Source organism: Canis lupus, chromosome 15 (assembly GCF_003254725.2).
Source record: "Canis lupus dingo isolate Sandy chromosome 15, ASM325472v2, whole genome shotgun sequence".
NCBI classification, from domain to species: domain Eukaryota; kingdom Metazoa; phylum Chordata; class Mammalia; order Carnivora; family Canidae; genus Canis; species Canis lupus.
Window position 1 is genome coordinate 6,661,537 of NC_064257.1, and position 24,201 is coordinate 6,685,737.

The 24,201-nt window shown below is 40.5% G+C and overlaps 1 protein-coding gene across 3 annotated transcripts in view; it reads left to right on the forward strand.

Moving 5' to 3' along the window:
- KIAA0319L (KIAA0319 like) overlaps positions 1 to 24,201 on the forward strand; it is a 93,968-nt gene that overhangs the window by 27,561 nt on the left and 42,206 nt on the right. For all 3 annotated transcript variants that reach the window (XM_025419958.3, XM_049094112.1, XM_049094111.1), the window contains exon 3: positions 2,684 to 3,213. In XM_025419958.3, the coding sequence (XP_025275743.3) occupies positions 2,684 to 3,213 (530 nt within the window). The remainder of the gene's footprint in view (positions 1 to 2,683; positions 3,214 to 24,201) is intronic.

Consider the following 24,201-nt stretch of genomic DNA (forward strand, 5'->3'; position numbering starts at 1 on the left):
CTAAACCCTGCTTTTACTGCATCTCATGAATTTTTATGTTATGTGTTCATTTTCATTCAGTTCAAAATATTTTCTAATTTCCCTCATGTCGTCTCAAACCTCTACTTGGGGTAAACTAGTATTCAGTCAAAGATTGGAAGGAACCGTTATTTAGATATTGGGAGCTCTTTCTCTGTGTCACTTCCTCTTTTCTGGTTGTTCGTTCCAAAATTCTAGCTATCACAGTCACCTTAAACTCTGTTTCCTCAACTCAGCAAGTCTGCTCTAGTCTGCTTGGGCTCTCCTTCCCTGTGCCACTCTCCAGAGCACACTTTCATACAGCAAGCCAGGGTGATCAGAGGGCTCACCTTCCTTTGTTTCTTCCTCTCTGGGATCACAGTCCTGGACCACCTGTTGTTCATTGTCTAAGAACAATTGTTTCATTTATCTTCTCATTTTTTTAGTTGCTCACAGTGGGAGGGCAGGACCTCTGGCACTCCCTCCTGCGGGGGCAAAAGTGGGTGTCACAGTACATTTTCAAAATTAAATAAAATAGTGGCTTACAGAAAAGTGCAGGTTATTTCCATCTGTGTGGACCTTTTCACTATGTTAAATATGAGAGACTTATTCTGAGAAGAATGATGGAAAGTTGATATAAAGGTCACTGACAGTAGTTACTGATGTAGCCCTCTATTGATTTTTTTTTAAAGATTTTATTTATTTATTCGTGAGAGAGAGAGGCAGAGACACAGGCTGAGGAGGAAGCAGGCTCCCCCAGAGAGCCCGACATGGGACTCGATCCCAGGACCCTGGGATCACGCCCTGAGCTGAAGGCAGATGCTCAGCCGCTGAGCCACCCCGGCGTCCCGCATTTATTGATTTCAACACAGTCTGTATACTCAGATAGCTGTTACCCAGATTCATCCCATTGGTTACTGTGTGGGAAGGTGGATGAGGATATGAGGGGTATTTCTGTAGCTCTTGGTAGCTTCATTTTTTTTTTCATAGTTGCTATTTCTTCATTTTTCTTGAGGAAGTTCTATTTTTTTCTAGGTTTCTAAATTGCCTCGTCTGATGTTAGGTCTGTGCCAATGTCTCTCTCTTTTCTTTTAATGAACAATGGCAGATTGGCTTCCATAGCGCCTGCTCAGTAATCCAGAAGCCTGCCTTTATTTTCCTCCTAGCTCTCATTTGACTAGTGTGCACATTGAGTTTGCTGGACATTTTGTCAGTATTTCCTGGGAGTCAAGTTGGCTGTGGCTGATTAGCACGTTGTTGTTTTGGGTTAGTCAGAGCCCCCTTTCGGTTTTGTGTACACGCATCCATGATTATCCACCTCTTCAGTGTTTTGATTCTACTGCACATTTTCTGTGTGTCATTTTAAAATATATTTTACGTTCTAACCCCAGGGCCAGGGCTAGGGTGAAGAAAGAGACACCTAGGGCGCAAACTTCAAGGAGGCCCTCACTCTCAAGATGGGGTGAGCCAACTCTACTTACGTGACTCTGAAAGTGTGTACCTTCGTAGGTTCTGTGTGCGAGGCAGCTATCTTGCCTCCCCCTGGTTCTGGCCCCGTATAACCCCGACCATAGTTGGTGCAGATACCCATGTAACTAGGACCTTACATGAACTCTGTATAACAGCTTTCATTTAGAACATGCTTTGACTTCTCTTCATCTACGAACACAGAGGTGAGGTAATACCTCAGGAAAATTAATGCCACGCCTGACATAATTCAGTAGCCCAGAAGTTTATCCAGAAGCAACATTAGCCCGAATTTTGGACCATGCTATTTATGTTCACCACAGTAGGTAGGTCACTGTTGTACTCCTGTTCCTTTATTTCTTATCATGACACGGCTTGTCAGTAGGAAGTTCATTCTAGCAAATTCTGCTCATTAAACTTCTTGGTAATCTGACCTCTGCCCTGGCTGCTACCGTGATGTGCAAAACCACCTGGCTCTGGCAAACGATTGGTTAGAAAGTGGGTACACCTATAACCTGTAGGAGGCCACGAGGCCTGTGTGTGTTGCTGCAGGTCAGCGTGGGGCAGAGGGGGAGCTGTTCTTGTTTCGCTCCCTGTCCTGGTCTTGTGGGGCTCACACCATCCCTGAGAAATGCCAGGACGTGAGTGAAGGGCCAAGTGGCGGGCCTCTGCCCATCCCTCCCTATACTTCCTCCAGAAGAACTGTTCTTTTTTTTTTTTTTAATTTTTATTTATTTATGATAGTCACACAGAGAGAGAGAGAGAGAGAGAGAGAGAGAGAGGCAGAGACACAGGCAGAGGGAGAGGCAGGCTCCATGCACCGGGAGCCCGACATGGGACTCGATCCCGGGTCTCCAGGATTGCGCCCTGGGCCAAAGGCAGGCGCCAAACCGCTGCGCCACCCAGGGATCCCCTAGAACTGTTCTGTTTGGTTTTTTTTCTGTTTCACGAACTGGAGTTCTGTATAAAAGGTCTTTGTGGAAGGGACTCATTGAGAAGGGGAACCAGTGATGGGTGCGGAACAGTACTTCTACAAGCTAAAGCATCCTGAGCCAAAAAACCCTCTATTTTGCTTCTTCTGTTCCACTTACTAGACAGCTTTCCCACCCTCTTAAAAACCAGTCTTCAAAATAGCCTTAAATGTTGGTGTTCAGGGCTCTTTAGAGAGCAGTAGTCTGTTTTTATTACATCTTAAAATGTTTTCATTCCTTGTTTTTAGATGCCAGTGAGAGCAGGTGCCAGCAAGCGAAGACAGAATTTGGAGTTGGCCTGAGATCTGGGGGAGAAAATCACCTCCGGCTTCTTGAAGGAACCTCCTCTCTCCAGTTGTGTTGGGCTGCCTGCTGCCAGGACTCTTCTTGCCATGCCTTTTGGTGGTTAGAAGGGATGTGCATTCAGGCAGACTGCAGCAGTCCCCAGAGCTGCCGGGCTTTTAGGACAGACTCTTCCAATTCCATGCTGGTGTTTTTTAAAAAGTTCCAAACTGCAGATGACTTGGGCTTTCCACCTGAAGATGATGTACCACATATTTTGGGGCTAGGTTGGAGCAGAACATCTTGGAGGAGACAGAGACTACCCAGAGCTCTGCTCAGACCCACTGTATCTTCCAGTGACCATCAGAGCTTAACCAGGAAGCTTTGGAAGAGAGAGAGTCCCAGCGAAGAAGTAACCACACATATAGTGACACAGCATTCTGAAATGAATGACTCCAAGGAAGTAGGTTATCTGAATACCAGTGGTTCTGCAGAGGTAAGCACATTATGAATAAGGAACAGAGAAACTGTTAAATCTGCTTTTACATTTGGCACACATGAGCAGCGAAGCTGGTGCTTGTGGGCAGCACTCTGTGCTGAGGAGTGTATGTTTAAAGCTGCCTGGTGTCATCTTTGTGGGTGCTGCCCAGATGTACAAGCATAATTGGACCCTAGAGATGTTCACCGCATGCAAGTCTGACCATTGTAAAAGCAGAAATGTGCTTGTTATCTAGTCTAAGCTGGTTCTTGGCTACAGGTAAGTACAGTTCTGTGCTGTCTGTCTTCACCAACAAGTCTGTGGTATTTTCTGCCAGACTGCAAAACACTTGATAGATGTGGTTACATTCAAGCTCTCCTCCCTCTTCCCCATCTCCCACGTGTAAACACCTTCCTTATGGGGTGGCTTCTTTTCCAGTCTAAAGTAGCCATTCCTAGCACCTTAGACTAAGACCTGACCTACTGGGGTAAGGAGCCAGATGTGGCTATTAGCCAAGAGTCTGGGGTGAGTTCTTACCAAGCTTTATATGCCAAGGGGGATACCACCAGTAGGGTTTATTCTGCATATTATGTTTCTTCGTTGTTGATCTTCCTGAGCAAATGATTAAAAGCAGTGACTCATTCTGCACTCAGCCTCCCTTGATTGCTGTGGCTTATTTTTGTATTTGTTTTGTCCTAGTTGTCTCTATCAAGCTGAAGCCAGAGTGGGGAGGCTACTACATGCCAGGCACTGTGTGTGCTAATTGTTGTACAGTGTCATTTTGTTTAATTTCCATAGCAGTATTTCCAAGTTGGTACTGTTAGCCCCATTTTCCTAGTGAGGAAACCGAGGCCCAAAGAGGTTAAACAGTTTGACTGTGCAGCTAATGAATAACAAACCTAGAATTGGAATCCAGATTTAATCTTAGGAAAAAAACATCTCAGTGCAATATTAGAGGTACAGTCTTAGGTTTAACACACCCATAAACATTTAGACATGTGTTGTCAACGTGAGGAGGTACTTTTTTTTTTTTAAGATTTTATTTATTTATTCATGAGAATACACAGAGAGGAGAGAGAGAAGCAGAGACACAGGCAGAGGGAGAAGCAGGCTCCACGCAGGGAGCTTGATGTGGGACTCGATCCCGGGACTCCAGGATCACATCCTGGGCTGTAGGCAGTGCTGAACCGTTGAGCCACCGGGGCTGCCCAGGAGGTACTTTTCTAAGCACGAGGTGCAGAGGTGAGCAAGAGATGGTCCATGCCCTCAGGGAGTTGACAGTCCAGTGGAGACCCAGACACAAAGACAGGTATTTACAATGGTGTATAGTTATTGCATTAGTAGAGTTATGTACACAATTTAATAGGAATAGGAAAGAGGAAGTGACTCACTTGAGCAGGTAGGTGGTGTGTATGTGCAGGGAAGGCTTCACAGAAACATTTGTTTTTTTTTTTTTTTCAGAAACATTTGTATTATTTCTTTTTTCTCTTTAGGTGTTTATTACCTACACTAGATTATAAAATCTTTTAAAATTCTTTTTTTTTTTCTTTTAAAATTCTAAGCCCAGTGTGGAAAAGGTACAGTGTTAGGTTAGTGTCAGGTGTGCAGGATAGTGACTCCCCGGTTCCATGCATCACCTGGTGCTCATCAAGGTAAGTGTACCCTTCATCTCCTTCACCAATTTCACCCATCCCTCCTGCCCACCTCCTGTCTGGTAGCCATCTTTAATTTATTTCTTGAAAGATGTGTCAGATTTCGCTGGGAGATTAAAGGTAGTGAAAAACATTCTGGACAGAGGCACAGTGTATGCAAAGGCTCAGTCAGTTGGCAGATATTTATTGCACATTTACTGTGTGCAAGGTGTTATACTAAGCTAGGCACTAGGAATATTTTTTTTAAGATTTTTTATTTACTTACTCATGAGAGACACAGGCAGAGGGAGAAGCAGGCTCCCCACAGGGAACCTGCTGCGGGACTCAGTCCCAGGACCCCGGAATCATGACCCAAGCTGAAGGCAGACGCTCAATCACTGAGCCATCTAGGCATCCCCACTAGGGATATTATAGTAAATAAGGTAGACATGATTTGTACCCCAACAGAGCTTATGCTCTGGTATGGAAAACAAACATTACACTTATAATAGTTAAATAATTTTAAGTTTGATGTGGGTTTGAGAGGGTAAGTGCAGAATGCTACGTGAGAGCATCTAATAGGGACTGAATCGAGAGTTAGGGGTAAACTTAAATACCCTAAGTAAAGAAAGTAGAAGGTGGTAGAAGGAGTGTGGAAGAGAAGCAGGCAGAATATTTTGGGCAGAAAGAGAACAATTTTAAAGTTTGTTGGGTGCCCTAGAGCATGGCAAGATCAAGAAATTGAGACGAGCTGGGCTTGTTCAATAGAGAGAGCCAAAGGTGGAAGAAGAGACTTGTGAGCTGTGGGGAGCATTGGGGCCTTCTTAAGATACTGGGCTTTATCTTCAGATCAGTGAGAAGTCAGTAGAGAATTTTAAGCAGGGGATGACTTGGTCAGATATGTTGCTGTGCAGTGAATAGATGGGAGAGGGGCAAGCAGGTATGTGGAGCAATCAGATGGGAGGCTCTTCAGGCGGGGAACTGTTGCCCTGAAGAAAGAGGTTAAAAATACAGGAAAGGGGATAAGTAGCAAATACTTCCTTAAAGCAGTGATTCTCAAACTTTAGCATCCTTCAGAGTCACCTGGAGGCCTTGTTACAAACAGACTGCTGGGCCCCAATTCCAGAGTTTCTGATTTAGTAGGTCTAGAGTGGGGCCTGACAATTTGCATTTGCACCAAGTTCCTGGAGAGTGCTGCTGCTGCTGGTCTGAGAAACACACACTGAGAACCGCGCCTTAGAGGCCAGGTGGGTTAGAATCCAGAGCGCAGAAGACCGAGATTATGATAGGAAGGAAGAAATGGGTGAATAGAGGTGTAGCTAAAGTGGGTTTATGGGTCTAGTAGGAGGAAATCGTGGTCATTCTAGTCACATTCCTGTTATTCTGTTGTGGGATAGGTCATTTCCTGGGGGTAAAAGCAGAGATAGGTGAAGTGGGCACAGGTCAGTGGTAGTGGGCAGTAAAATCAGAGGTTTGGAGAGAGTGATCAGGATCTGAAACAGCACTTTGAACAAGGAGACAGCCAAGCAGGTAAGGAAATAGATGGCTGGTGGCACTGACAATGGAGACTACAAATTTATAACAGTGGTACTGATTGCCGAGGTTGTGTGAGTCTCCTCAGGAGCTCTCAGGAGCCCTGTCAAGAAAAGGCTGATAGTCTGATTTCCCCAAGGTTGGAACTTCACCAGTCTGGTGCAGAAGGAAATTGAGGTTGTTGTCAAGAGAGTGGGTTAAGGAGAGACTATAAGAAGAGGCAGATAAAGGAGGGACTATGATAGAGGAGTTTGGCATTAGGGGTTTCAATCAGAGGCAGATATGGGGGGCACAGTAAATGGGTTCTGGAAGACTGGAAGTAGTCCTCAGAGGATGAAATATTTGAATTTAAGATTTTGGAGGGGGAGAGGTTCTGGTGATTGTAGGATCCAGGTGTAGCTATGGAAGAGGGTTGCTGAGGCAGCGTAGAGTAGAAGTTGGAGACAAGGAGCTCAAAGAACTCAGGAAGCAGGGTTATCCATGGAGACTGAGATAGACTTTAGTGATGATGATGATGATGATGATGATGATGATGATAGCAGTAGCTAATGTTTACTGAGTGAGCACTTACTATGTGCCAGGTACTGTTCTGAACCCTTGATATGTTTAAACTCTTAATCTATACAACAAATCCTATGAAGTACTACTGACCATCTCTATTTTATAAATGAGGAAACTCAGGGAAAGAGAGGTTAAGGAGCATGGCCAAGGCAACAACAGCTGGTATATAGTTAGTACCACGACTTGAACCTAGGTAGTCTGATTCTATCCAGTCTGTCCTCTTAACCCTATTACTCTTGAAGCAGGGACTTGGGGTAAAGAGGAGTTTTGAGAGCCAGATGTCAAAGCCCTTAGCAAAGTAGGAGGGGGAGAGGACAGCTGTGGTGAGAGTTGATGTGCAACAAGATGGCAGAGGGGAGAGGTTTTACAGAAAAACCAGAAGAGGAATGGTCTGCAAAGGGCATTGGGGAGGGGGGAGCAAGTAAAATATGAACCCACCTTCGATCCTGAAATGTGGGGAGAGTAAGGGGCCCTCATACTGCAGAGATAATGTGGGAAATAGTATCCTTAGGGAAGCGCACACTCACAGTTAAGAATAGGTGGTCAGGGACCACTTTATGGGCACAGGACCTGTGCAGCTGTACAAGTCCCCACATTTAGAAAGACCCTGTTCTCGGTTTACTGCTCTGCTGTCATTGTCTTGAAATTCTGAATACTTTTTGAACAGGGACCCCACATTTTCATTTTGTACTGTATCCTGCAAGTTCTGTAGCCTGTCCTGCAGGAGGCATAGGGAATAAAGCATGAAATGACTGAGCATCTAGGTGATTTTTGATCATAGAAGAGAAATTCTAAGTGATTCAATGCAATTTGGGGGGAGAAAGAAAAGGAAGTTAAGTCTCACAGGAGAGGAAGTATAGGTCATTTAGGGAAAACATTATGATGTAGTAAATGTTTAACAACTGGATTCCCCCCCATACTTACCACCCCCCCAAAAAAAAAACAACAAGCCCTGAGTTGTAGACATTGGCAGTTTCCATCGTGTAAATACAACCATCGTGACTAGTTTGGAGATGCCGACATGAATCACAGAATAAAGAGTTGGGAGACATGGGCACAGCCAGCTCAGATGAGTTGGCTGCAGCACAATCCCAGATGATCATGATCAGTAAAATGAGAAATAGACCAGTAAAATGAGAAATATGGTAATGTGACAGTGTCCTGGAAGATGGTGAAAATTCAAATTTGGGCCTTAGGGAATTCACGTGTACCCTGGAAGGAAGATCCTGGGACTGTGTTGTCTGGGCGAGTAGGGGGGTTGTTTCTCTTCTTGTTCACCTGCAGTGGACAGGGGCAAGAAATTGATACTAGTGAAAAGAATCTGGAGTTTTATGGTCTAACATGGAGAGGGGGTGGACATGGGGGGAGGAATATTGAACTTGAACTGTGAGCCCCAAGAGTGGGAGGGGGGCGTTGGTGCAGTGTTGCACAGAGGCATTATGTAGATTGGCATTGCTTGCTGAGAACTGCAGGCACTGTTAAAAAAAATAGGGCAGAGTGAAGGCTTCAGCTCCATACAGATTACATTTGACCTTACATGCCACGCTTAGGAGCTTATCCTGAAGGCCGTAGGTGCTAGAACCACCTTGTGCATTCAGGATGATGAACTGGTAGACATTTCTTTTAGGAGAGGCCTTGCAATTGAAACCTCTGCTTAATGCACTAGGGAAAGGGAAAGAAGTATAAACGCTGCAGATCTTCTCCTTCTAATTAGGGATGGCTGGCTAACGGTACTAGTTTCTAGTTTGTACTGTTCGCACTAAGGTAGGTCAAGCAACTCTGCCTCCAAAGTGGTAAGAAATCGTATCCTACATTGCTCATCTTGCCTGCGATGCCTGCAATCCTGCAAAGGCATTGGGTCAGTAGCATTCTTCATTCCTTTTGGAAACATCCATATATTGTATCTAAGAGCAGGTATTATGGACCTTTTGCAATTCCAGAAATGGAAAGGAATGTCACCAATTTATTCCCGTTTATCAGCTTAAAGAAGGAGAGGCTTGTACTGCTTGGTTTAAGTATTTTATCCTTTCTGTGCTGGGAACCTTTGAGTTATTGGCAGGAGGAGCTTGTTGCAGTTCAGCCACTGGCAATTAACTGCTGCCAGCCCAGCTTTGTGAAGGAGGAGGAGTGTTCTCGGAGCTCAGGAACTGAAGGTGCAGTTAGGTATCCCCACATACAAGGTTTGGCTTCAGGAGGTGCTCCTTTCTCTGCCACCACCATCCCCCCGTTTCCAGACAACAGCCACAGCATTTCAACCCATAGAAGCCAGCGCGTTCCTGTGGGACAGAGGACTGCGAGGAGAAAGAAGTCAAGCCTTTGGGCACCTCTCTGTTGCCTTTTTCACTGCGGAAGATTCTTGTGCTGACTCTACATAAAGCCGGAGCTTACAGCTTACCAGCAGTTAGAGGTGTAGGGTGTAGGCAGTGACAGAGAAGAGCCTTGCATAACCTAAGACAGAAACCCAAGCAGTTCTGTTTCTCTTCTTCCAGGTTTTTCGTTTGGTTTGGTTTTCAGGGTTTTTTGCTTGATCACTTTGTTTTTGTTTTTAAAAAATCTTTCTTGTAATCCTTTAGCTTGTGAAACTTTTGCCAAGGGCTCATTTATTCTTCTGTTATTTCCTGACATCTTTGGAATTTCTCAGGGCCTAGTTCTCCCCAGATCCTCATTCTCAGTTACTTGAGCAGCAGACAGGCTAATAACTTTCACCAAAAATTGTTTAGCCCCACACGCCCTTCCAGCCCTCTGGCCTGGATAATTTGCGTGGCTCTCCTGCGCCTTGGTGATCAGCGCCCTTCTGTGTGCGTGCATATAGGCGAAGCGCCCCCGCCACCCCAGCCCTCCACTCCCCGTTTCTAACCTCACGTGACTGGCTTATTGCATCAAGAGAAAAATTGGGCAGCCCACGTCCTTGTTGTGTGTGGGTGTGCAGAGATCCTGCGATTGTACTGTTCCTTTCTCACAAGTATTAGTGCCTGGACTATAATACCTTTTCCTTATTTTTCCCCCATAACTGCTCACTTTCTGCTCTCATCTCCTAAGTGTTCTGGTTCTTTTTATCTGCTTATTTGGCTTTTGCTATGTCAAATGAATTTGAAAATGTGTTTGTTGGCCACTTTGTTAACTTAGGAGGCAAGAGGTAATGAATGCTTTAGTGTGGATGGGTTAGCAGAGCCTTACTAACTGGCACAACTTGAGCCATGGGAACAAAGTCTCAAAACCAGCTTTTAGCTAACACTCCTGCAGGAGATTATGAGGAGGCCTAACTTTGTAACTGCTACAGAGATAAACCCCACTCTTTTCTCCAGCCGCAGCTTCAGTTGCTGAGAACTGGTTGGGATATGTCTTTAAACCCCATTGGCTTTGCTGTTGCAGGAGGACACTGTCTTTACTGTAGTAGGATTTTTGTTAATGACAGTGGTAGTTTTTATTTTATGTGAATACAGTTGTGACACCAATCAAAATGTGTTGAAAATTCAATGTGAACCATTCTTTAGTATTTTTTTAATAATTAACATCATCTTTTTTTTTTAATATTTTATTTATTTATTCATGAGAGACACAGAGAGAGAGAGAGAGGCAGAGACACAGGCAGAGGGAGAAGCAGGCTCCACGCAGGGAGCCGGACGTGGGACTCGATCCCGGGTTTCCAGGATCACGCCCTGGGCTGAAGGGGGCGCTAAACCGCTGAGCCACCTGGGCTGCCCCCATTCTTTAGTATTAAGTAGTCACCTGGGTAGCATGTGTATTACCAAGGAGGGCCCCCTACCTGGACTGTGATGACATGACCCTGGTAAGTGTGAACATCCTGTGCGGGCCCTGCAGACTTCTGATACTCAAAATGGTAGCTCATGATGGAGGTTTTTCGAGTCATCTCGAATTATGGTATTAATCACTGGGTTGGCTTGCTTGATTAGGAGAGGGCAGCTCCAAGTGGGGCCTTGGAGGAAGGGAGAAGGAAGAAGCAGGAGAAGGAGGGAGGGAGAAATAGCAATATGGAGAAAGAGAATGTGTATAGAAGCCTTGCATCATTCTGAACAAAGCTGCTTTAATTTTTCTTTCTTTCTTTCTTTCTTTCTTTCTTTCTTTCTTTCTTTCTTTCTTTCTTTCTTTCTTTCTTTCTTCTTTCTTTCTTTTCTCTTTTTTCTTTCTTTTTTTTTTTTTTTTTTGACAAAGCTGCTTTGAAGATGAAACAGGTCTACACCTGGGGGCATGATTATATGACTTATGGTTAGTTTGGAATTAGGTTGGTTTTTATGATTTCTGTCAAGTGCCAGAAAAAAAAATGGCCCAAGGAAATTTCGCCCAAGTTTCAACGCTGTATCATTCTCTACAAATTTTTAGTATTACTCTGTAGTTTCTGAAGTAAAATCATTTGCTCCCTATCTCCTCTTCCTGCTTCTTTATTTTTATTTTTTACAAAAGATTTTATTTATTCATGAGAGACACACAGAGACAGAGACACAGGCAAAGGGAGAAGCAGGCTCCTCACAGGGAGCCCGATGCGGGACTCGATCCTGGACCCTGGGATCACACCCTGAGCCCAAGGCAGATGCTCAACTGCTGAGCCACCCAGGCATCCCTTCCTTTCTTTAAAAATTAATAATAATAAATAATAAACAAGTTCTTTCTTTAAAAATAAAAATCTGCCTGCCTTGCTTAAAAATATATATATTTTTAAAGATTTTATTTATTTATTCATGAGAATACACAGAGAGGAGAGAGAGAGAGGCAGAGACACATGCAGAGGGAGAAGCAGGCTCCATGCAGGGAGCCTGACATGGGATTTGATCCCAGGTCTCCAGGATCAGGCCCTGGGCTGTAGGTGGTGCTAAACCGCTGAGTCACAAGGGCTGCCCGCTTAAAAATATTTATACTCTTTTTCTATTTCTGGGAATCTAGTCTAAAGCAACGTTTCCTAAATAAAGAGCTTTACACACAATGATGAGATGCTATTTATTTAATTAAAAAATTGAAGCGGTTTGTCTAATAAGGGAAAGTAGAAATTGTGCAGCCATTAAAAATACATTTTTGGTTATATGAACTGCTCTTTTGTTACTCCATCTGCTTTCCACTCCAGCCATGCCGAATGCTTGCTCTTCTGTGGGTACCATACTTCTAAAATAATGACTTTATTGAAGTGTAATTGATATATCATAAACTGTATGTACCAGGTTTAAAGTGTACAATTTGATTTGTTTTAACATATATGTACCCATAAAACCATTACCACAAGAAAGGTAATGAACATACCCATTACCCCTAGTTTCCTCCTGTCCCTTTATAATCTGTCCTTCCTACTCCCTCCCTTATCCCTAGGCAACCACTAATCTGCTTTAGCTTATTATAGATTTTCTAGAATTTTTAAATAAATGGAATCATACATTATGTACTCTTATTTTTAACAACTCCATTGAGGTATAATCTATATACCATAAAACTCACTCCTTTTAAGCATACAATTCAGTAATTTTAGTAAGTATAGACTTGTATCTTATCACCACAATCCAATTTATTAACATTTCTGTTACCCCAGAAACTTCCCTTGTGCCATCCCCACTTCCTTTCCCAGCCCCATTAACATCCACTAATCTGCTCTATAAATTTGCCTTATCTAGACTTTACATATAAAGGGAACCATGCAATATGTAGTCTTTTGAGTCTGGATTCTTTGACTAAGCATAACATTTGGATGTTCATCACAGTATGTGGTTGGTTCCCATTAATTGCTAAATAGTATTTCACTGCATCGATATATCATTTATCTATTTACCTGTTGATGGATGTTTGGATTGTTTCTAGATTTTTGGCTACAGGTAAAGCTGTTAGGAACATTTGTGTAAAAGTCTTTGGGAATATGCTTCAATTTCTCTTGGATACCTGGGAGTGGAGTGGCTGGGTCAGTGTAGGTATACATTTAATGTTATAAGAAACCGCCAAACTGCTTCTTCCAAACAGTTGTACCATCTTACATTCCCATTAGTAACATGAAAAGTTCTAGGTGTTCCACATTCTCACCAAAACATTGTATGGTGAGTCTAATTTTGGACATTGTAATAGGTGTGTAATAGTAGCTCATTGTAGTTTTTCTTTGCATTGTCTTCATAACTCATGATGTGGAACATCATTTCATGTGATTATTTGCCTTTTTTTTTTTTTTTTAAGATTTTGTTTATTTATTAGAGACACAGAGAGAGAGAGAGGCAGAGACACAGGCAGAGGGAGAAGCATGCTCCATGCAGGGGGAGCCCAACGTGGGACTCGATCCCGGTTCTCCAGGATCACACCCCGGACTGCAGGCGGCTCCAAACCGCTGCGCTACCAGGGCTGCCCTGATTATTTGCCTTTCATATATTTTTTGGTAAAGTGTTTTTTTCCCCCATTTAAAAAAACTGGGTTGTCCTCCTACATATGTCCTCTACATATAAGTCATTTATAAGCTATTTGATTTGTAAATATTCTCTCAATCTGTAGCTTGTCTTTCATTTTCTTAGTGTCTTTTGAAGAGCAGATAATTTTGATGTCTAGTTTATCAATTTTTTCTTTATGGATCATGCCTTTGGTATTGTATTTTAGATTTTCTCCTAATTCTAGAGGTGTTATAGCTTTAAGTTCTTAAATTTAGGTCCAGAATGTTTTTGTACATGATGGGAGTTATGGATGGAAGGGTTTTATTTGTTTTTTGGCATATGAATTTCTAGTTGTGCTAGCATCATATTTTTTCTATCCTTTCTCCACTGAATTGCTTTTCACTTTCATTGAAAATCAGTTAACCATATGTATATGAATCTATTTCTGGATTCTACTTGTTTCTATCATTTTATATGTTTATATTGGATACATTGTCTATATCAACACTACACTCTTTTTTTTTTTTTTTTTTTAATGCTCTAAGCCCAGTGTGGGGCTTAACTTAAACTCATGACCTATGGGGATCCCTGGGTGGCTCAGCGGTTTAGCGCCTGCCTTTGGCCCAGGGCGCGATCCTGGAGTCTTGGGATCAAGTCCCACGTCGGGCTCCCGGCATGGAGCCTGCTTCTCCCTCTGCCTGTGTCTCTACCTCTCTCTCTATGTCTATCATAAATAAATAAATAAATCTTAAAAAAAAACCAAAAAACTCATGACCTATTATCTATCAAGAGCTATATATTCTACTGACTGAGCCGGCCAGGTGCCCCAGTAGTACACTGTCTTGATATTCATAGCTTTCTTTCTTTCTTTCTTTCTTTCTTTCTTTCTTTCTTTCTTTCTTTCTTTCTTTCTTTCTTTCTTTTTATTTATTTTTCTGTTTTTTTAAGAAAAGATTTTATTCATTTATTCGAGAGAGCTAGAGAGAGCAGGCACAGGTAGGGCGAGGCGCAGAGGGAGAGGAAGAAGCAGTCTCCCAGCTGAGCAGGGAGCCCAATATGGGGCTCCATCCAAGGGGCCTGGGATTATGACCTGAGTTGAAGGCAGATGCTTAACTGACTGAGCCACCCAGGCGTCCTGATAATGATAGCTTTGTAATAAGTCTTTTATTCAGATGATGTGTAAATCTTACAACTTTGTTCTTACCAGAAATTTTTTGGCTATTCGAGGTCCTTTGTATTCCCATATAAATTTTAGTATCACCTTATCAATTTATTTTTTAAAAGCCTTCTAGGATTTTTTTTTTTTCCTTCTAGGATTTTGATTGGGATTTTCTTGAGGCTGTAGCTCATTTGGAGGGAATTGATAGCCTAATAATAGTCTACAGATCCATGAATATAGTATATCTTTCTTTTCATTTACATCATCTTTAATTTCTCTCAGCAATGTGTTGTACTTTTCAGGGTACTGATCTGGACATGTTTTGTCACATTTATTTCTCAGTATTTCAGATTTTTGGTGCTATTATAATTGGCATTTAAAAAATTCAGTTTCTAAGATGCCCCCCAAAAGAAACTGTTTAAAAAAAAAATCAGTTTGTTCCTAGTGTATAGAGATACAATTACTTTTTGTATATTGATCTTCTATCCTGAGACCTTGGAAACTCACTGATTCATTGCGGTAGTTTTTTTGTAGGTTCCCTTACATTTTCTCTTTATAATGATGTCTGTGAAAAAAGACCATTTGGCTTCTTTTCCAATGTGGATGTCTTTTATTTCTTTTACTTGCTTATTGCACTGGCTAGAATCCCTATTACAATGTTGAATAAAAGTGGTGAAAGTATACTTTCCTATTCCTAGTAAATGTGAATTTGTATCAGGAATAAATGCTGGGTTTTGTCAAATTCTTTCTTTTATATTTATTGACATGATCATATGGATTTTTGTTTTTAGTGTGTTAACATGGTAAATAACTTGATTGATTTTGAGTGTTAAATTACCTTGTATTCCTGAGATAAACCCCAGTTAGTCATGGCATATTATCCTTTCTATATATTGTTATATTTGATTTACTGAAATTTTGTTATGAATTTTGAGTCTGTGTTCATGAGGGATATTAGCCTGTGATTTTAACATCAAAGTCATGCTAGTCTTATAGAATGAGCTGAGAAGTTTTTACTCTTTTTTCATTTCCTGGGAAAGTTTATGCAGAATTGGTACTATTTATTCCTTAAAATATTCAATATAGTTCCCCAGTGAAGCTATCTGGAGCTCTTTGCAGGAAAATTTTATTTTATTTTATTTTACTTTATGTTACCTTACTTTTATTTTTTTTTATATATATAGAGAGAGCATGAGTGAGGGAGGGGCAGAGAGAAAGGGAGAGAGAAAATCTTAGGCATGGAGCCAGACATGGGACTTGATCTCATGACCCTGAGATCATGACCTGAGCTGAAATCAAGAGTTGGGTGCTTTCCCAACTGAGTCCCCCAGGTACCCCTGCAGGAAAATTTTAACCTATAAATTCAAACTATGTAGTTTGGCAGCTTGTGTTTTTTAGGGAATTTGTGCATTTTATCCCAGTAGTCAAATGTATTGGCATAAAGTGCTCACAGCATTCCCTTATTGCCCTTGTAATACCTGTAGAACCTGTAGTGATGTTACCTCTTTAATTTCTGATATTGATAATTTGTGTTTTTTCCCTTCCCACCTCTCTCCCTGCATCAGCCTTGCTAGATTTTCTTTCTTTTTTTTTAAATTTTATTTATTTATTCATAGAGACTCACAGAAGAGAGGGGCAGAAGGAGAAGTAGGCTCCATGCAGGGAGCCCGATGCGGGACTGGATCGCAGGTCTCTGAGATCACGCCTTTGGACTGAAGGCTGGACTGAAGGTTGCACTAAACCTCAGCCATCTGGGCTGCCCCTTGCTAGATTTTCTTAATCTTTGGCTTCATTCATTTTTCTCTAGTGCTTTTCTGTTATTGATTTCTGCTTTAATCTTATTTCTTTTTCATAATTTAGATTTCATTTGCTCTTTTTCTAGGTTCTTTTTTTTTTTTTTTTTTAAGATTTTATTTATTTATTCATGAGAGACACTGAGAGGGAGAGAGGCAGAGACACAGGCAGAGGGAGAAAGAGGCTCCACGCAGGGAGCCTGACATGGGACTCGATCCCAGGTCTCAAGGATCATACCCCGGGCCGAAGACAGCGCTAGACCGCTGAGCCACCTGCCCTCTTTTTTTAGGTTCTTTTTTTTTTTTTTTTTTAACTTTTATTTATTTATGATAGGCACACAGTGAGAGAGAGAGAGGCAGAGACACAGGCAGAGGGAGAAGCAGGCTCCATGCACCGGGAGCCTGATGTGGGATTGGATCCCCGATATCCAGGACCACGCCCTGGGCCAAAGGCAGCCGCCAAACCGCTGCGCCACCCAGGGATCCCTTTTTTTAGGTTCTTAAGATACAATCTCAATCATTAATTTGAGACTTCTTTTCTAACATAGGCATTTTAAAGCTATAAATTTCCTTCTAAGTATTGCTTTAGCTGCATCATACAAATTTTGTATTTTGTGTTTACAGTTTCATTCAGTTCAGAATACTTTTAAATTTCTCTTTTGACTACTTCTTTGACCTTTGGGTTATTTAGAAGTATGTTATATAGTTTCCAGATATTTTGGGAGACAGGTTCCAGATATTGTGGTATTATTGATTAGTAACTTAATGTATTATAGGCAGTGAATGTTGTATAACTTGAATTGCCCCCTCTTTTTTTTTTACAATTTTGAATTAATTTCAGAGGTGGAACTTAGTGATTCATATGTTACATATAACACCCAGTGCTCATTGCATCAGGTGCCCTCCTTAATACCCATCAGCCAGTTACCCCATACCCCATCCACCTCCCCTCTGTTTCATAGAGTTCAGTGTCTCTTATTATTTGCCTTACTTGAATCCTTTTAAATGCATTGAGACCAATTTTCTGGCTCAGAAAATGGTCCATCCTGGTAAATGTTCCTTGTGTGTTTGAAAAGAATATGTATTCTGCTATTATGCTATTATGGTTGGGTGAGTGTTCTATAAATGTCAAAGAGGCCGAATTGGTTACTGTTGTTCAGATCTTCTGTATCCTTACTCAGTTTCTATTAGTCACTTAGAGAGGCAATGAAAGAGCACATTGGATTTGTGGATATATGTTTCTCCGGTTAGATCAGCTTCTGCTTCATGTCCTTTCAAAGTTTTATTAGTTGTGTAAATGCTTAGAATTGTTATGTCCTCTGGGTGAATTGACCCTTTTATCATCATAAAATTATCTTCTTTATCTCTTTTAATATTCTTTGCTCTGAAATCTGTTTTGTCTGATATTAGTATAGCCAATCAGGCTTTCTTTTGGTTAGTATTAGCATAATGTATCTTTTTCCATGTTTTTACCTTTAACCTATATGTGTTTTTATATTTTAAGTAGATTTCTTATAGGCTGCATAAGCTGGATGTTGCTTTGTATCCAATCTGACAATGTCTGCTGATTAATTGGCGTGTATTGACTATTTAATGTGACTACTGATGTGATTGGATTCAAATCTACCTACTTAGTATTTATTTCTGTTCCATGTGTTCATTCATTTTATTCCTTTTTTTATGCTCTCCCTTGAATAAACTGAGTATTTTTTTTATTCCATTTTATCTCCTTTTGTTGATTTATTAGTGGGAATAGACAGAGTAATGGTCCCCTTAAGGAGGTCAATGTCCTACTCTCAGGAACCTATGAATTTGTTATGTTATGTAGCAAAGAGGAGGAGGGGTTGCAGATGGAATTAAGGTTGTTAAAAGTTCACCTTAAAATAGATTACCCTGCAGTTTCTGGTAGGCCCAATTTAAACATAAGGGTGCTTAAAAGTGGAAGAGGATGATGTAACTATGGAAGAAGGACATAGAGACATGTAACATTGCTTGCTTTGAAGAAAGAGGAAGGGGGCCATAAACCAAGGAAAGTGGATGGCCTCTAGAAAATGGAAAAAGCAAGGAAAAAGGATTCTCTCCTACAGCCTCCACAGAGGACTATACCCCTGTTAACCCCTTGATTTTAGTCCAGTGAGATCTGTGCTGGATTAGTATTCTGCAGAACTTAAGAGAATACATTTTTTATGGCCTGGGCTGCTAAGTGTGTGGCAATTTTTTACAGCAGCATTAAAAAAATTTCTAGTTATAATTCTTTGTTACGTGGTTTTACTGGTTGGTATATAAAGTTTTTATAGCTGACATCATTAGTTTATCAAGAACTACCTTCAAATGAAACAGTTTTCTTCTAGGGATGCCTGGGTGGCTCAGTGGTTGGACATCTGCCTTTGGCTCAGGGTGTGTTCCTGGAGTTCTGGGATCGAGTCCCACATCAGGCTCCCTGCGAGGAGCCTGCTTCTCCCTCTGCCTGTGTCTCTGCCTCTCTCTGTGTGTGTCTCATGAATAAATAAATAAAATCTCTTAAAAAAACAACAACAACAGTTTTCTTCCATTTTCTCTGTTCAGTCTTTGTTCTATTGTCATACATTTTACTTCTGCATATGTTATAAACCATAGCATACATTACCATTATTTTTGCTTTAAATAGCCAGTTATCTTTTTCTTTTACAGATTTTATTTATTTATTAATGAGACACACACACACACACACACACACACACACACACACACACACACACACACACACAGAGGCATAGAGACACAGGCAGAGGGAGAAACAGGCTCCATGCAGGGAGCCCGACCTGGGCCTCGATCCCAGGTCTCCAGGATCATGCCCTGGGCTGAAGGGGGCGCTAAACCGCTGAGCCACCCGGGGCTGCCCTAAATAGCCAAGTATCTTTTAAAGAGATTTAAATTAAAAGAAGAAATATATAACCAATTAGTTACTATTTTCAGTGCTCTTTATTACTTTATGTAGAGCCAGGTTTCTGTCTGGTATCATTTTTCCTTGTCTTGAAGAACTGCCTTTATCATTTCTTGCAGTGTAGGTTTGTGGTGGTGAATTCTTTCAACTTTCATATGTCTGCAAAGTCTTCATTTCAGTTTCCTCTTTGAAAAATTATTTCGCTATTTAAGTAAATCTAAGTTGGCAGAGGTTTTCTTTTTGTTTTTTGTTTCGCTTTCAATACTTTAAAGATACTGTGACAGTGTCTTCTAGCTTGTGTTGTTTCATTGAAAAATCTGTAATTTTTATATTTTTTTTCCTCTATACATAATGTGTCTTTTTTCTCTGGCTGCTTTTAAGATTTTTTCTTTATAACTGTTTTAAGTAACTTTATTACGTTATTCTTTGGTGTGGTTTTCTTTATGTTTCTTATGCTTGGAGCATAAGCTCAAATTCATATTCAAATGTGGGTTTATAGTTTTCATCAAATTTGGAAATTATTGACCATTATTTTTTCAAATATTTTTCTGTCTCTCCTTTGAGAATTCCAATTAGAAGTATATTTGAAATTTTTTGAAGTATATTCATATTTTGAAGTATATTTGAAATTTTTTGTAAGTTGCTGCTGCTTTGTTCATTTCTTTTTTTTCTCTGTATGTTTCATTTTGAATCATTTCTGTTGATATGTCTTTAAGTTTACTGATATTTTCTTCTGCATTGTCTACCTTGCCATTAAATCTTTACAGTGTATTTTTATGTGTGTGTTTATACATAAGCCAGGATAAATGTACTTTCATCAGAGCAGTGATTCAAAAAAATTTCTACAGTGCATTTTTCATCTCAGACATTATATTATTCATCTCTAGAAGCTTGATTTAGGTCTTTTTTTTTTTAAGGTTTTACTTACTTATTTTAGAGCCAAGAGTGTGAGGAAGGAGGACCAGAGGGGGAGGGAGAAGAAGGGGGAAAGAATCTCACACAGACTCCTCACTGGGTGCAGAGCCTGACATAGGGCTTGAACTCACAACCTCAAGATCGTGACCTGAGCTGAAACAAAGAGATGGACGCTTACCCAGCTGAGCCACCCAGGTGCCCCTAATTTGGGTCTTTAAAAAAAAAATCTGTGTCTAGGGGCACTTGGGTGGCTCAGTCAGTTGAGCATCTGCCTTTGGCTCAGGTCATGATACCAGGGTCCTGGATGAAGCCCCAAGTTGGGCTCCCTTCTCAGGGGACAGGCTGCTTCTCCCTACCCCACTTGTGCTTTCTCTCTCTCTCTCACTTTCTCTCTGAAATAAATAAAAAATAAAATCTTAAAAAAATAAAAATAACTTGTGTCTCTATTTAGTATATGCAGTCATGCAGTCTTTTCTATAGCTTCTTGAATATATGGAATGCAATCATAGTAATTATTTTAATACCTTTGTCTACCAGTTCTGTTATCTCTGTTATTTCTGGGTCAGTTTTAATTAATTGACATTTTTCCTCATTACAGGAGCATTGTTATTCCCAAGTATTCTGTTTTTAAGCCTTGTTTCCTTTCCTTACTTGCTCTTCTTGGGCAAGCTTATTTATTCCCTTGGCTTCAGCTGATATCTTTGGGAACTTGATTCCAACCCTGGGTCTCTATTTGAATTTCCTAGCTGTACCTCAGGTTCAGTATGTTTGAAACATAACTTGCCTGTTATTTTCTAAAGTCGCTCCTTTGTAGTCTGTCTTAGTTTTTGACACCACTGTAGTTAGTCCCTCAAGTCAAGCTAGAAACATGGGAGTCATCTTAGTTTCTTTTCTCCAAGACCCAGATGCATTTTAGCTTCACAAGTATTAGATCCTTAATATTTTAAAATCCACCCCTCAGGAGAAATTTCCAGTAATGGTGGCAGAGTAAAGTGGTCTCCTGAATCCTCCCACAGATAATAGTTTTAAAATATGTAAAAATATATATATTTAAAAAAACTGGAAAGGATCCAAAAGCAGACAAAAGCTAGAGGAGAGCTTACTCTTGAAAAACAGCAATTGGAAGTGATAAGAATTGTGAGTTTGCAGCTTTTTATTTTTTTATTTTATTTATTTTTAATTTTTTTTTAGTTTGCAGCTTTTTCAAATTTTTGCCTGAGGGCATTCACTGACCTCCATAGCAGAGGAAAGTGGCAGTGGAAAATCTCAGTCTTATTTTCTTATACTGGCAAAGAACAGAGTTCAGGATAGAAAAATTACCTGAAAATTTAAGGGGAAAGTAAGAAAACCACAGAAGAAAAAAAAAAGGAAAAAGAAAAAAGAAAACCACAGAAGATAGTGAAACCCACAACCTATCTAGAAACTGTACTAAAACCCCTGACTGAACCTCTAAACTACACATACCACACATGAAGGTTCCAGAGAGCATGGTAAAAAAAACAGAGGTCAGAGAGGCAGGGCTTCCATCTTTGAAAGAGGTGATCTCTGAATTCCTCAACCTTGTGTTGCACCGGTGGCAGAAATCTGAATTTTTCCTGACTTAGGGAGTCAGAGTACAGAGCCTAAGGCTGAAAAATTAGGGAGTAAGCTCATGAAGCAAAGACAGTACAGAGACAGCAGGCCCCAATTCTGAGTGTAATCTATGGCAAAATTCTTGGCTAATCATCAGATTAAACAAGAACATTTCTAGGGGACCAGGCTAAAAATGCAGCTACAAGAATTACACAGAAATATCAGTTGCTACACATTCCAGGGGAAGCAGACTATACAGTTTAAGTCCAGATAAGTTACTTGCCTACTTGGAAAAAAAAAAAATACAATCTGAAAGAAAACACAGTAAAATCCAAAGTCACTCCATATGTTAGATAGATGTCCCATATTCAAACAAAAACTTGTTAGACATGCAAAGGAACAAGAGAGAGTGACCCATACTCAAGAGGAAGAAACAGTCAATGGAAACTGACTCTAGTTTGACTCAGATATCAGAGTTAGTAGTCAAAGATTTCAACATATAATCAGAAAACTAAAGGAAGTTAAAGGAAAATGGCTTTAGTGAACAATTACAGAATTTCAAAAGAAATGTAAACAACTTTAAAAATGGGAAAATAGAATGAGAGAATAACTTCCACTTATGGCATCATGAGAGGGCCCCTAATTTTCTCATTGAAAAAAGAAGTATAAAACTGGACAGAATTGCCGAAAAGCAAGTATTTCCAGTTGTTCTAAAAATATAATAGAGGCAAAAGCAAGTTGAGCAAATTGATCTTGAAAAACTGGTAATACTTTGAACAAGTACAGCAGGTGTCTGCAGTCTTCTCTCTGGGGCATTGCCCCATCAATGTCTACCTGCACTCCAGCTCAAGTGACAAGAAATGTAGTTTACCAGGGTGTGGTTAGGCATGAAAACCAGCAACTTTTCTAGAAGGTTGGCGTGATTTGGGGTAGAGGATGAAAACTCACAGCTTTGCCAACTAAAACTGGCAAACGTGGTTGGGAATGAACGGATAGAATCAACAGCTTTGCTAACTTGAGATGGTTGTGCCTGTTAGGGTGAGTGATGGATCTGCTGGAAACTTAATGGTAAGATCTTGAAAATAAGAGCTAAAGAAGGGCTAAAATAAGCTCCCAATGTATCCCTGGCTGGAGAATGAGAAACTACCTGCATGCGCAAAAGATAACCTAAGAGAGCCTGGTAAAAGCTAAAAATCAAAGGAGAGCTGAGAAGTGGCTACAACTTTGAATGCATTCCCCGAGGAACACACAGATGGGTTGACAGAGGATGAAGCTTTATAGACGTAATGTGTTTGAGTGACCTCTGCTTAAATCATTGGCTGATTGCTAAACTATGCAGATATAGGAATGACACCTAGGAAGCCAGGCTAAAATAAAAACAAGAATTAAAAACAAAAACTGAGCAGAGGTGTCAGTGGCAACATACCGTGGAGGGATTCTAATTCTTCAGTTGAAGTACAGAGGAGTTACTAAAAATAACAGCCCATCAGAAAAATAAAATAGAATCCCCAACTGTTACAATAGATGACCTAAAATTTCTAGTTTCCAACCAGATGTTAGGAAACATGTGAAGAATCAGTAAAGTGTGACCCATACTCAGGGGAAAAAATTATTCAATAAAAATGATTCTGAGAAGATTCAGCTGTCAGATTTAGCAAGACCAATGCTGCTGTTAAAAATACACTTAAAAATGTAACGGAATGTATGTTCAAAGATACGAAGGAAAATGAGGTGACAATTACCCAACAAATAGTGTCTTTAACCACTTTTAACTCAACATTGTACTGTGTGTCCTAGCCAATGTAATAATGCAAGAAAAAGAAATTAAAGGGATACATATTGGAGATGAACAAGCAAAACTGCCTTTACTCACAGATGATAGAATCATGTACCCAGAAAATTCCAAGGAATCTATTCATTAAGTGAATTTAGAAAGGCTACAGGATATAAGACCAATATACAAAAATAAATTGCGTATATATTAGCAATGAATAATTGGGAATTAAAGTTTTAAAAAATGTATAGCATCCAAAAACATGAAGTTCTTAGGAATGAATTTAACAAAATATGTGCAAGAGCTATATACCAAAAACTACAAAACATTGCTGAGAGAAATTAAGTAAATGAGAGATAATACCATTGTAATAGTGTTCCCTCCAAAATCATGTCTTCCTGGAACCTCAGGCTTTGCCCTTATTTGGTAATAGTATCTTTGTAGATGAAGTTAGTTAGAGACCTTGAGATGAATATCATTCTTTATTTAGGGTAGACCCTAAATCCAATGACTGATAGCTTTACATGAGGAAGGAAAGGGAGATTTGGACCCACAGAGACACAAGGAAGACAGCCATGTGAAGATGAAGATACAGATTGGAGTTGGGTCGCCACAAATCAAGAAATGCTAAGAGCCTCTGGGATTTGGAAGAGGTAAAGAAGGTTGTCCCCAAAAGCCTTCAGAGGGATTGTGGTCCTGCCTTGATTTCATACATTCAGCTTCTAGAACCATGAGTGAGGGAGTTTCTGTTGTTTTAAGCCATAATGTTTGTGGGCAAACATTTTGGTAGCCCTAGGA